Here is a 13,682-nt window from a genome sequence, read left to right as displayed (position 1 = left end):
TATATATATATATATATATATATATATATATATATATATATTTACTCCCAAAAAAAGTGTGTTTACAGACTCCAAAGCAAATATCTTCTCACATCACACCCACCGTGACGATGCGAAATAGAGGTGCATTTAGTGGATTCATTGACATGTTTCCCATGTGAGCCACAGCAGCAGATCCCATCCCACCGTCTGACTCCTCGGACAGATGTGCTTCCAGCTCTCATTCTCCCAGTGGGAACCTTGTCTCTGTGGCTACTGTGGACTCAGGACTGAAACAGAGCGCACACCAGGGCAGTTGTTTCCTTTTAAGACCTGCACAGGGCCGAGGGAAAGGCTTGCGCCAGACGCCTCACATCAGTGTTCCCAGTGGGCTATGGATTAGGAGCAAGCTGAGGTTAGAGGAGAGGAGAGGTCTTCTTCCCAAAGGGAAATGGCTATGAGCCAGAGCAGTGCACATAACAAAAAAAACACAGTTGGCATTTATTCTTTTGCCACAAATATATCTGTCTGTCTCTTCCAGCTTCACCAACAGGAAAACACATACGGTTGAGTGATGTGAAACCTGGTTTTATGATGTGAACCACAAAGTGTTTACGCTTCTCAGAACATGTTTACATTTTTTAAATCCTTGTTGTGAGGATTTTCTGCTCCGTGGACACATCGAGGCATTGCTCCCTGGCACACCTTGATATATAGAAACATACAGTATACATCTAATTGCACCTTATGTGTGCTCTATTCAGCAACCTAAAAAGTTCTCATTTGCTTAGTTGATTTCAAAGGTCATGCAAATGTCAGGGTTTTGACCAGGTTAAAGTGTGTTGTCAAGAAAAGGGTTTTAAATATCACAGATGTTTAAATGACATTTAAAAAACTATATTTCAACATGTACTCAGCATCTGTTTCACATAAAAATAGTATTTTTTGTCACTGTTACTTTTCAACCTATATCAGTTTTAACCTAGACATCTGGGTGTCTTTTGACCTGCATATTGCCAAATCAATGCTAACTGAGAACTTCATGAATTCATAACTTAAGTCACACATGTAATTTATTGTTGTTACCACTCTGGTGCAGAAGGAGGGAATTTAATTTGAAATCTCACACTTTTTCCTCAGTAATTCAGAACACACAGTATACTTTCATGAAAAGGAAAATTACTGGGTGTACCTCCCAGGCCTAACATAGGGTGTGAAAGCCCCGGGGTGTGTAGCAGCTCTCTCTCCAGAACAGAGCGGCCACATAGAGTCGGCCCAGAGTACAGCGGACTTCTGTCATCACAGCAGTTCACACAGAAAGCTTTTGGTTACTTAAGCTAATATTTGCGAACCATGCAGCTTCCAAAGTCCTAAAGACTTCAGGAAAAAAAGTGGCAAAGGAATGGAAATAGATAGGATTTCCTTAATTTTACAAAGCTGCGAGCCACATGCAAGAACCCCCACAAATTCATTAAGTCTTTTAAGCTCTGAAAAAAACATTACCAAATACCACAAAGGCCTCAGCGCAGCCAGGACCTTTGTTCATCCGCATATGGCAGTATGGAGTTTCTGTGTAGCTGAGGTTTTGTGTTTGTCTAAACTGCCCCCATCACTGAGAGTCCACAGAGAACAAAGAGGTTGTTGAGAGATGTGTGGAGGCAGGAAACAGAATAAATCTTAACGCCCAGTGTGATAATATCAACCGTAGAGTGAGAAACGATGGGGCTTTAGCCAAGCAGTGTCTCCAACAATGTCCTCCTGGAATAGGATGAGAAGAACAGTAGTGTTGCATTGTTGTTACATTGACGGGTTCCTTTACATCGGTAGCTTGAAGCTGTTTCGGAGTTTCATTCAAGTTGATTGTTTGAAGAGGTTATGTTGTTGTTTTTCTTCCACTGTGAGGCCGTGGGAATCAAGCTCTGACTTTTATTGCTTTTCCTCGAAGAAAGCTTAGATGAGGAGGCTCAGACGTAATGATTTAACAAGTGGCAACAACAATAGACGAAAAGGTCAACACAATCAGTCAGAAAGTTCTGTTTTGAAGTTGACACATTGAAATGTACCCCCAGAAGGACACATTGCTCTGTGCATCTCCTTCTGTGTTCACAAAGCTAAGATGTTGTGAAAGATTAGATTCCACTTTTAAGCTCAATGCATATGAGAAGGAAAAGAGTAGACACAAGTAAAAGCCATAGCCTGCATGTTAAAACAGGTAGGCCGTTTGCTCCCTGTACGCACACTCACACACAAGTGCTCCAGATAACTCAAACCCTCCTAACTGGAAAGAAGAAAAGGATTCACACGTTATAATAGGGCTTATATCACTTGTAATTGGTAATGGTTTAATTAGCATGCAATGAGCTCAGGCTAGAACAGGGACACCGAGCGCTGTCTCCTGTCCGTACACATTCATCTCACCTGATCCTGCTCTGAGGGAGTGGCTCTCGAGTCAGCAGTAAATGCCTTCAGTCAGAGGTGTTAGATCTGATCCCAACAGGGAGGGCTTGGACGGTTTGCGTGATTGTTGCCGGCTCACTGAGGCTCGTCCTCTTGAGCGGATTCCTGGGTGACATTATGTGTCTGCCCGCAGAACAAAGATGAGTAAAGGGGGAGAAAAGGGGGGGGGGGGAGAGGGGACGGCAGGGGCAGTGCTACCCTCTGGCTTGGTACATGGTCGAGTCTGAGCCTGCAGCTCACAGGTGTGATCGGCTTTTTGGGACTCACTGCATTCTCTCTCTATTTCTCTCCCCTTGTATCTGCTTCGTCCCTATCCGCTCTTGCTTCTCCATTTATTATCTCTCTCCCCCCCCCCCCCCCCCCCCCCTACACACACAATCATTCTTTCTCACTGTAATTCATGCTGCTCATCTGCAGTGTTTCCAGGAGAGACAAATTAAAAGAGGATTCCCATATTGCTCTGTCACACTTGAGCTGCAGGCCTCATGAATCACAATAAATTCTATTAAGCAGCACTCCCTCTGTTTCGCTCTCTCCCCCAGCTACCACCCGGGGGGGCTGCCCCTGTCACTGCTAAACATCTGTGTTTATTTACACAATCACACACCTAACTAACTGATTCCTAAATGTCCTGCACCTCCTGGAAAAAAATTAATGTTAATGCTCATTTGCAAAATGTCAGACCAGTGTCATGATTTTCAATGAAAAGACAGAAACAATGTTGCAGTAAATTGCATTTAGCAGCTTCTAGGGATTTGCTGAGGCTGGCTGCTAATGTGCCGGATGCCTCTGATTAAGTCATATATTTTATTGGGGCTGAGTACGGTACAAATTGCTTACATGGTCTTATATTTCACACGGCCACTTCCCAAACTCTATGTACTCTAATGCTTGGAGTTAATGATAATATCAGGTCAAAGGTCGAAGTGTGGTAAGATGTTGGCTTCGCAGAGGCAGCCTTACATCTGAGTCAACTTGATACCTTCATTACTTTGTTAAAAAAGAAATCCAGGGCCACGCCACCTGCCTCAGCACAGGTGACGATGATGTAACATTGCTGTCGTTCGTTTCGACTGCTTTCTGTAGCATCAGACAGGCACTTTTCCATGTGCCATCATGTGAGCAAAAACCATGCCTCATCCGGATTCCCTCCAATGAACCAAGTCACGTGGCTGGTTTCCTGGCTAACTATGGATGTGGCACTAGCTGATGGCAGGCGCTTGTTGTGTCCCCCTCCCTGTAAGAAGCTCACCTCTGCCCATATGCATGCACACCAGTATATAAATTGCTGAATCAGTGTCAGTGATAGAGTAATGGCACGGGAGGCATCGTAAATTACAGCAAGCGATCCCGGGGCGCAGACACTGGCTGTCGTGTCTGAGTGAGCGCTGCGCTCCTGAGCTAATGAATACCTTCATCTGGCCCCGGCAGTCAGCAGATTGCCCCGCGTTGATGGATACTGTCAGCCCTCCGCCACACCACATTTCATTGCACAATAAACATGGTTGTCAAAACCAAACAAAGTGAAATCAATTCATCCTGTACAGTGAGTGCATGCTAAATGAAATTAACGTACTGTGGGGTTCGGTGGCAGCAAAGGTAGTGTATTATTTCTGAATTCATGATGGCTTTGGGCCTATGGACTTTTTGGAGGCAGAACAAGAGATGGTAATCGCAGAGTTCAGAAAAGTGTCAAAGAAAATACCTCCGTGTTCCGATTCAGTATCTTTGTGCATCCTGTATGTGAGAGACTGAGCAGAGGGAAGGGATTTTCAGATTAGGTTTATGCAGATTATCATATGAAATAAAAAAGGAGAACAAAGTCTAAATATATGATTCACTATGTGGTCAAAATACTAAATAAATGAAATTTATGACATAATAATGTAGGACCTTTTGAATATATATTTGTTTAAAATTATGAAAAAAGGTAATTTCTTTTTTAGGAATATAAAAATGAAGAAGAAAAAAAACGAAAATGTAAAGAGGTGGTTTTTCCCCCCCGAAAAAGAAGTATATATATATATATATATATATATATATATATAGTATTTTTTATAGTATTATATAAAGTACATTTTCTAAATTATTTTATTATTGTGACTGTTAACTTCTATTGGAAAAGGGCTGAATCCTTTGGGGAGCCACTCGTACAGAGCCACAATGTGAGAACACATTTCCAGCGGTCTCCCATATGACGGCAATCACCGATGTGGCTGTTTGATTGTTAAACATGTTTTGGTGGAAATTGATTTGGGGGTTCTTTGTGCTGACAGGGTACAAAGATGGGCAGCAGGACCTCAAACATTCTCTGTGAGCAGAAACCAGACTTCCACCGCACCTCCGTCTCTTTACACTGGAGGTGGTTGTGGGCTCCTCCAGTACAGCCGCTGTGTGTGTGTGCCTGTCTCTGCACATATTGCCCTTTCACTACTTGTCTCCCATAACACTTTTCAAAAGAAGATACACTTTTCCTTAGTGACAACATTCAATCTCCTGAGGCTGAAATGGTGCAGCAGCATCTTCAGTGATTGGAGCAAAGCGAGGTTTCTGTGGATTTGGAATTAATGTCTCTGCACAGCCCTCCATTACTCATTAAGAGTTTGATTTTGTTTATCAACTGAAATAATAATAGAAATCAATCCACAGGTAACGTGTGCCAAGGCTGCTCGTAGAATGCTCTAATGAGACGGCTTCACATGTGGATGATGAAATATGCATGAGTCATCCCAAGCTTTCTTTTCCAGATTTGAGATCATTAAAGATGTATCGTAGCATATGGGAGGCTTTTTTTGTCTTATTTTTCAAGCCTTGTTTATCAACATGTTTTTGTTTGTTTAAATATTTATACTGCTTTTATTTAATTCTTTCACATCTTACATATAAAAGGAAGCAAATGCGCATGCAAACAGAAATGCTTATCAGCCTGATGTACAGTTTAATACTGAGAGAAACTCTCTCATGCTGATTGTGAATGCCCTGATTGAGAAACAGCGCGTTGCAGAATCGGCTCAGTCTCTGATCGCAAATTTGGAGAGTGAGAGTGAGAATCAGACGGAAGGAAAAAAGAGAGAGCGTAAAGCAGGAAGGAGAGCAGGAGGAACGGCGTGCTTACATTTATTGTGTGCATATGTGTTAAAATGTAAATTTTTCTTAGACTGCCTCAAGTCCTGTATTTGGCATTTATGTTTGCATTCTTGCACTTTTTATGGAAACTATGAACGTCAAATTGAAATGTATGTGCCTCCGCAGAGTGTGAACACTTGCAGACAAAATATATTTACTGCCATTCAAGTCCACGGTCTTTTGGCTTTGGATAGACCTAAGGATAAGTTAAAGAGCGCAGCTCCCCTTAAACTAACATTGTATTCGCTTTTATAACACATAAAATATAAGCCTGTCGAGTCTGGTATTCCACTCAAACCCCCCCCCCCCCCCAAGAGGCTCTGCAGCCCAGCACTCATCTAAAACAATGTTGATGATGAGGACAGTAGATGGATAGTTTCAACATGGCTCGTCGTTTAATCAATGCCGCCGGGTCCCTATTCCTAGGAAGTAAATGGCTGTGCAGATAAACCTTAACCCCGTTATTGTTGGCCAACAGGAGGCGCTGGATCTACTGAGGCCCGAGTCTTCAGGGAAGCCAGAGGGAGGAACAACAACAACAACGAGCCCCACATTAAAAGGCCAATGAATGCGTTCATGGTGTGGGCCAAGGATGAGCGGCGCAAGATCCTCCAGGCCTTCCCTGACATGCATAACTCCAACATCAGCAAGATTTTGGGTAAGAGCTTTTAAATCAAATACAAGTCGGTCAAGCAAATATCTCAAGGTATCCCTCTCAAGACAACGGCTCTGTAACGACTTGTATAAAGACACCGGTGAGGGTCAGTGCTTTAATATCCCAGTTAAAAAAGAAACATACTATCACTTAATTTTCACTTATGTCAGTGGCAAATGAAACCAAAAGTGCTCTGCATCATCAATCCGAAACGTCCATTGTGCCTCTGTCCCTCTCAGCCTGCAGCCGAACAGAAGCACCTATCTGGCAGTGTTTGCAGCTTATGAATAAACACAAAAGTTATTTGATGACACGCGGTAGAGGCGGCGAACTAGCTTTCTGTGATTTTGTTCATCAATCTGAATTGTTCGTAACACCTTCCACTCACCAAGCATACAGTTGATTTGACCAAGTAGCTAGCGTCAGAAGGAGGAGGGGGGGGTGTTATCTCATAGGCCACTGAGCATCAGGTCACCATGGCATACAGATGGATTTATAGCCCATCACTAAGTGTTTGTCATGAAAAATGACAGAGGCTAAATGGGTCTCGTCCCCTCAGCATTGGAGTCCATACATCAGGGCTGTTAAAAGTGCTGTCATCCAGTAGCTATAGGACACGGCACAGAGCTGCAGTATTTACTGCCCCAGCCTGTTGTTTCTTACCGTTTGACTCTGTGCTATCCAGAGGAGTGGAACAAACAATTCATCAGGATTTTTCCAGACAATTATTACTGTTATTATGTACAGTTCATTGTTGAAGTAGGCTTTGGCCAAATGTGATCAAATGTATGTGTTTGATTATAGATCATCAGTTATTAATTATGTTCACCCACTTGTGTTCTAATATGTGAACTCTGAATCGACTGTGTTGTGCAGGTTCTCGGTGGAAGTCCATGACTAACCAGGACAAGCAGCCATTCTATGAGGAGCAGGCCCGTCTGAGTAAGCAACACATCGAGAAGTACCCGAACTACAAGTACAAGCCGCGGCCCAAGAGGACCTGCATCATCGACGGGAAGAAACTCCGCATTGGAGAGTACAAGCAGATGATGCGCTCACGGCGGCAGGAGATGAGGCAGTTCTTCACTGTGGGGTAGGTGTGCTGACACAAGTCCCACGAACTCACCACACAGAAAATACCAAACATAACAAGTGGACTTAGCTTTTAGCCACCTTAGAGCATCTCCTCGTACACCTTTTCCAAAAGTGAGTGAGTTAACCTCTACTTTATTGATTTCATAACAAGGGCCTGACATGTACATTAAAATAGTGTTTTTTCAGTCGCTGTAAATTAATAATTTGAGACAATAGCCAATGGAGCGTGAAGTGCAGACATTATTACAGGATATACGCTTTAAGTACAGACCTATAGAAGCCTGGAGGGCAGCACTCTGAAGCATAACACTTTAATTTACTGTGTGTGGTGAGCAGGAGAACTTTTCTCCAGGTGTTCCCATGTCAGTCATAAGCTTCAGTGACTGGAGTATCAATCATCCAACGCAACAGCAGACAAGAGCAGCGCTAACCACGCATCGGTTTTATGTCACCAATAAACTGGGTCGTGTTTCTGAACGGCTCAAGACGGGAGCTGTCAGGAAAACCTTTCTTTCCCCAAATCCTTTTCACAGAGCTGCTGGCTTGAAGCCGACTGATGTGGGAAACCAAGCGTTTCAGTTTAAGTGCAAAGAAAAAAAACCTAAATGCGAAATCCGAAGCTACCATAAAAAAAGAAAAGAACATATTTATATTTGTTTATCGTTTTCTTTTCTTTTGTTAATTGTATTTGTATTAAAACTAAGCCACGTGTGTGATATCTTAATTAGTTTTCTTCTCTTTCCCGTACATCCAGACAGCCACCACAGATTCCCATCACCACCAGTGCTAGTATGGTCTATCCTGTGGCCATCACCATGGCAACCACCACACCCTCACCTCAGATGACATCAGAATGCTCGAGTGCCTCCGCGAGTCCCGAGCCCTCCATTCCTGTCATCCAGAGCACCTACAACATGAAGCTAGAGCCCAGTACCTTGGTAAACAACAGTGTGCCGGTCAATGGCGTGCATGAGATGGACATTTTCGAGGATTTTGAGGATGAGCCCAAAACAGACTACAGTAGTGAAAATGACACACGAGGGCCAGTCAGCGCCAAATGAGATCTCCTAAAGGGAAGAGGCCAATGCCGGCGCAGACACAACACTCATACAGGAGGATGCCCACGGGGTTGGTCTGATCTGAGGGAGTGTAAAAGCAAAATAAAACTAAACTACACCACAAAGGTTTGAAAATGTAAAATAAATAATTAACGATGTATCATTTAGAAGCCAGCATGCAGATGTGGCTTCATCAAAATCAAAAGCTATTTGGTCTTAAGTGTTTCTTTAAGTTTGTAAAGAAGTTTGGTTGTGGGTTTTTTTTCTATCTCATTGTTTATTTTTTCATTGAGATTATAGACATTTACACAATTGGATCGTAGAACAAAAGACGTAACTTGAAAATGAACATTTAATATAGATCTCTAATTCTTCCAGACATTTGCCTTTTCAATTTAGATGATTTTGATTTATATTGCATAACTGTTCAAGATGGGGATAATATTCTCACTCAGGTATAGTGTGCCAGCCAACAGCTTGTGAATGTTTATAATCAACAATTAATTATTAGTATTATCAGTACAAAATATCAGAAAATTCATATAAAGTGATTCCAGCTTGTTACAGAGGGGAAATTACACATTATTATTACTATTATTCTTATTCTTATTCTTATTATTAGTGTTCTGTTATTTTTATTACACAAACTGCATAATTTAGTGCAGAAGTGCCAAACATTTCAAGCTGTAAACTCTTTAGGGAGAGGCTTCTTGAGTCCTGGACAATCTCTTGATCCCTTAAGACAGCTTAATTATCCAGAATTCTTTAATTTACCCGAACAGAATAAAGAGATGAAACTCAGGAACTCGGAGGCAGCCGCTCTGCTGGAGGTTGAAGTAGACAACATGGCTGGTGATGCTAGCTGTTCTCCAGGGAGCCCAATGCAGTGATCATCAATGAAAGCGGCCAGCCCTTTCATTTCCTCTTCCCAGTCCACGCAGAGCACCGTGGCGTCCTTAACGCATTTCCAACACTGCAACCCAGTCCGATTCACCAAGTTCTTAATCAGAGTGATTGTAATCAGGCCAGAATGAAAAAAGGCCAAAGGCCCCCAATCTGTGGGATTGGAACCACAGCAGAAGGCAGCTTTGGGGGCATTACAATCTCAAATTGATGTTGTACAATGTTTAGCTACAGTACATTCTGTTAAACGCTTTAGCCCTACTTGGACGGTAAGTTTAAAGTCTTACGTCTTCATTTTTTTTCAATCTTAATTCTATTTTAGACATTGTAAATCTTAAATTGACACTAAGAAGTCTTAAAGCGGAGCACGGTCATCGGGTTGATGCAATGAGTTGATTACTGCCGTAGTCTTAAAAGGAGTGACAGTTTATGAGGATATTTATAAACTTACAGAAAGGCTCAAATCGTATGTTTGTTTCTTAAATGACCTCGTCATATGCGCATGACTGGGCGAACTTAAAACACAGATTTTTGCAATAGTGCACTTATACAAATATAATTTTGTCACCCTTGAGCCTTATGTTGTTATTTAAAAAAATAAATGTATCGGCTTTCGAAATGCACCTCACGCTTTTGCATTTAAAACAGGCAGTGATTTAAGCGCCAAAGCTGATAAGTGGTGACCTTCTGGAGACGGCAGCGAGATAAAGCTCGGCCTTGATGTTGAGACCCAGATCCTCTTTGCAGGGCAAAGGGTCTAAGTGGCTTGCCTCCCTGCCATGCCCTGCTCTGACCCCTGCCCGGGGCAACCTCAGCACCCAGGGGGCGCCATCTGGCTCAGAGAAGAGAACACACCAGGGCGGGATGGGAAACAATACAAATGGGCCTTGTGTCCCTCATTGTGCTCTCCATCAAAGTACTGGTGGTACGGCCTCAACAGCGCTCCCACGCTGGCCCAATCACTAGGCACTGGTGAGCAGATGGAACAAGTACATCAAGCTGTGGGGGATTATTAAAATGACTGACGACTGGGTATCATCTGAAATACAACATTATTAATGCATGACTCCTGCTATTCCCCTCCTTTGCCCTTGAACCTGTCCATTTCAGAAAGAGATCAGAGCTTTTTGAAGGATCTGAATGGCTGGTCACTGGCTTTAACTGGTCAAGATCCCCACTGCTGGTCACTGCATTTTCCTCCTAGCTCTAATTGGTACAGATGGCTCTACATATCTCTTACGCACTCATTTCTTCTGTACTTTTATTGTCAATATAAGTGCTGGCTTGTGTTGTTTCTACTTTTTGGAAGCATTTATATTCTTAGTCGTGTAGGTTTTTTTATCCAGGCCATTCATAATTCCTGTTTTACTTTCTTCTCCATCACACCTTTTCTACATTATTCTCATTTTGAGGTACACAACGTTTTGGGACGCTCTCCTACAAACAAACCCAAGTGGATTTCCCTCCAAGTCAAACTGTTTAACATGTTCAAGCGGTTTGCGCCTGTTTGCTGGTGGTTGGATTGATTTGTATGTGTGATTGTAAATATGTTCATGACCATGCCACACTTGCTTTAGTTGGCTGGGAGTTAAAGAGGACTCTTCATGGAACTGAAACTTGACTGTGCTTATATAGCAACAACAAAAAAGAAAAAGAAAAATGACATGAACTCACAAGGAGACAATGTTTTTTAAGTGTTATAAGCACTGGATATAAATTGTATTTTTATCAATTCTGATTAATGTGAAGCTGTTCGAGGAAAAAAACACCATGAATGAACAAAAATCTCCAGTTGGACTCAAGTGGGTTTGCTCTCACAGTTGCCAGATTTTAGTCCTTTTTTTGTCTACTTATTTTGTTTATTTATGCAAAGACTCATGTGATGAATGAACACTTTGTTTAAGCTTCAGGGCTGCCTAGGGGAGAGACTCAGCACAAGAAAAAATGAGCAGAAAATTCAACAGCAGGCTCGGTTGGCCGTCAAACACCAGACTTCAGTGCATTGTATATTGTATTTGAAATTGTAGAGTATCAAAATATTGTATTTATTATCAGCCACTGCTGGCTCTAAAATTGTCAGTAAAACAACAACACAGACAATCAGAGAAATAGAAAGAAGAAAAAAAACATGTTTGATGAATTTGAGCTTAAAATGGTTTTCAGTGAATTCACCATCTCATTTAGATTTTATTGTAAATATAACATAGGAAATATATTTTTGTTCATTAGTGAAGTATAAGTTATGTATTTGGCTGTTCTATTTTATTTTTTCTGTTTTATTTTTGTACATGGTTTCATGTTTCTAAAACCGGACAGGTCCCCGTACCTCATGCAGATGCTGGTTTGACCTGAGACAGAGTGAAACGCCTCACTTGCCAATGTTATCTTCCTTGGACTATTCAAAGAAGCAATCAACATGAATTATACTCATCAGACTTGTTTAAACACAGGGGTCATTACATGTACGGTACTCATTTAGGCAATACGCTCTTGATATGAAAGGATTATACAACAATATGTTTCCAATCGTCCTACAATCTATGTGGTACCCTTGTGTTTTTTGGTTATAACAGCACTCATAGTTTGCGTCAATTTTCTTACGAGGAGCTGATACCATCCAAAAAACCCTGCATGCATCTGGCTTTCATTTACACCACAATAAACAAAAGTGTTTTTTCATGAATGATTGTTTCAAACTAGTGATGTTTTCAGATGTTTAAAGAGGTGGGAGCGTGCAAATATTTCTTTCTTTCAATGTGGCGAAATGCACCAACATGGAGCATTCTGCATACTTAATTCTCTCCTTGTCATTTTTTTGTATGTTGCTGATTCCTATTGAACTTGGTCACGACTATCCAGCCATCTGCATATGTAGCCCTCATCATTTAGTTTCTCTCAATCCACTTGCTGGTTTGAACAAACAACTGAAGACAAAAGGTTGTATTCTGTTCCAACATTAGTTTGTTCTGTCTGAACTTTGCGATGTATATGGTGGGAATGTTCTCTGTGTTAATTTAATCAGCACAATTCACTGACATGCTGGACTGACATGCTAGCTGCTGTTCAGAAGTGTAAAATATGTTATTCGGGGCAACATTTATAGTTGCCTTTGGTACTTTGCTTTTTAGAGTTGTCTCTCAAGCAACACTGTGTGTGGCTCTTCTATCATTGGAGCCATTGTTTTGAAATTGCTGGCAGTCTGATACAATTTTCTGCGAAGAATTTTTTTTTTCTGGCAGGTACCTAAGCCCATGGCAAGTATTGATTGGGTGTAGAGAAAATGAAATACAGTGTCTGTTGGTCTGTTGCTGCTTTAAAAAAAAAGTTTATGTCTGAATATGTAAATAGTTTATCATAATATCTTGTACAGTCCAATGTAAAGTTTTTAATTCAACTTAAAAAAAAAAAAAGGTTTGCCCATCACATTGTGTTCACATTCTTCTTTATACAGTACAACAAATTAATTATTTGCTAGGGGTATTATTGATAAAAAAGAAAAAAAAAGAAAATGTTCAGAATTTTTTTAAATGTTTGTTTTGTTTTGCTTGGCTTCAAAGTGTACACCAGCAAGTCTTTTGGTTTCCATGTGCAGTATTGACGTGAGGTGAACTTAAGGTGAATAATTTTACAGTGGTGTGTGTGGAGAGCTGTCTTCTCCGCTTCAATAGTATTAATACACTATATCAAGTAAAAAACAAACCAATGGGTGACACATTCGGGTGCATCTAGGCACCATTGAAAATGTGTATACTGTATATGATTAAATTATCCCCACAGGATCAATTCAGGCATTATAATGTAACACCATTTTCTGTATGTCTCAGTCCATTGTAACAATGCAACAGTGGGATGACTAACTGCCTGTTTAAAACTCATTTACCTCAAGAATTCCCTCCTTTTCTGTAAAAGAAACAGAAATTGTGTTACAGAAAACTTCTCCCATCACTCCATCTTTTGTACTGCTGTTGACACTTACAAATTAAAGAGACATTTTGTTTTAAGATTTGAGTAATTATTTTCATTGTGGAGGCATTCGTCATGGTACTTCCTGTTTCCTGTGTGTTTCTGCTGTGTGAGAAAACATAGGTTGGAAAAATATTACGCTAATGGTGTTCGCATATTTTAGTCCATTTTCAGATGTTTATCCATCACATACATGGTGGCTGAAATCTAAAAAATCACAGTTGTTTCCTTTCTTTGTCAAACTTAGTTTAAAAAGATGACTATTGGAACTATTATTTAAAGAAACCGTTTGATTAATGAAAACTTTTTTATTACATCACAATAGGTTATACATACATTTTCAGGTCAGTTATGCCAAGAATAACTGACATAAATATATATAATTGTCTAAAAGCTAAACGAACAGATTCATCTTTAGATAATGTATTGTATGTTAGCGTTTATTT

The 13,682-nt window shown here is 40.9% G+C and overlaps 1 protein-coding gene across 4 annotated transcripts in view; it reads left to right on the top strand.

Annotated features, from left to right (window-relative positions):
* The window catches only part of sox6 (SRY-box transcription factor 6), a 131,896-nt gene extending 118,622 nt beyond the window's left edge, over positions 1-13,274 (top strand). For all 4 annotated transcript variants that reach the window (XM_056412917.1, XM_056412918.1, XM_056412915.1 and 1 more), the window contains 3 exons: positions 6,041-6,220; positions 7,094-7,310; positions 8,067-13,274. In XM_056412917.1, the coding sequence (XP_056268892.1) occupies positions 6,041-6,220; positions 7,094-7,310; positions 8,067-8,373 (704 nt within the window). In that variant the 3' untranslated portion in view covers positions 8,374-13,274. The remainder of the gene's footprint in view (positions 1-6,040; positions 6,221-7,093; positions 7,311-8,066) is intronic.
* The last annotated feature ends 408 nt before the right edge of the window (positions 13,275-13,682 follow it).

Source organism: Pseudoliparis swirei, chromosome 4 (genome assembly GCF_029220125.1).
Source record: "Pseudoliparis swirei isolate HS2019 ecotype Mariana Trench chromosome 4, NWPU_hadal_v1, whole genome shotgun sequence".
Taxonomy (NCBI): domain Eukaryota; kingdom Metazoa; phylum Chordata; class Actinopteri; order Perciformes; family Liparidae; genus Pseudoliparis; species Pseudoliparis swirei.
This window is presented reverse-complemented; position numbering and strand designations above follow the sequence as displayed.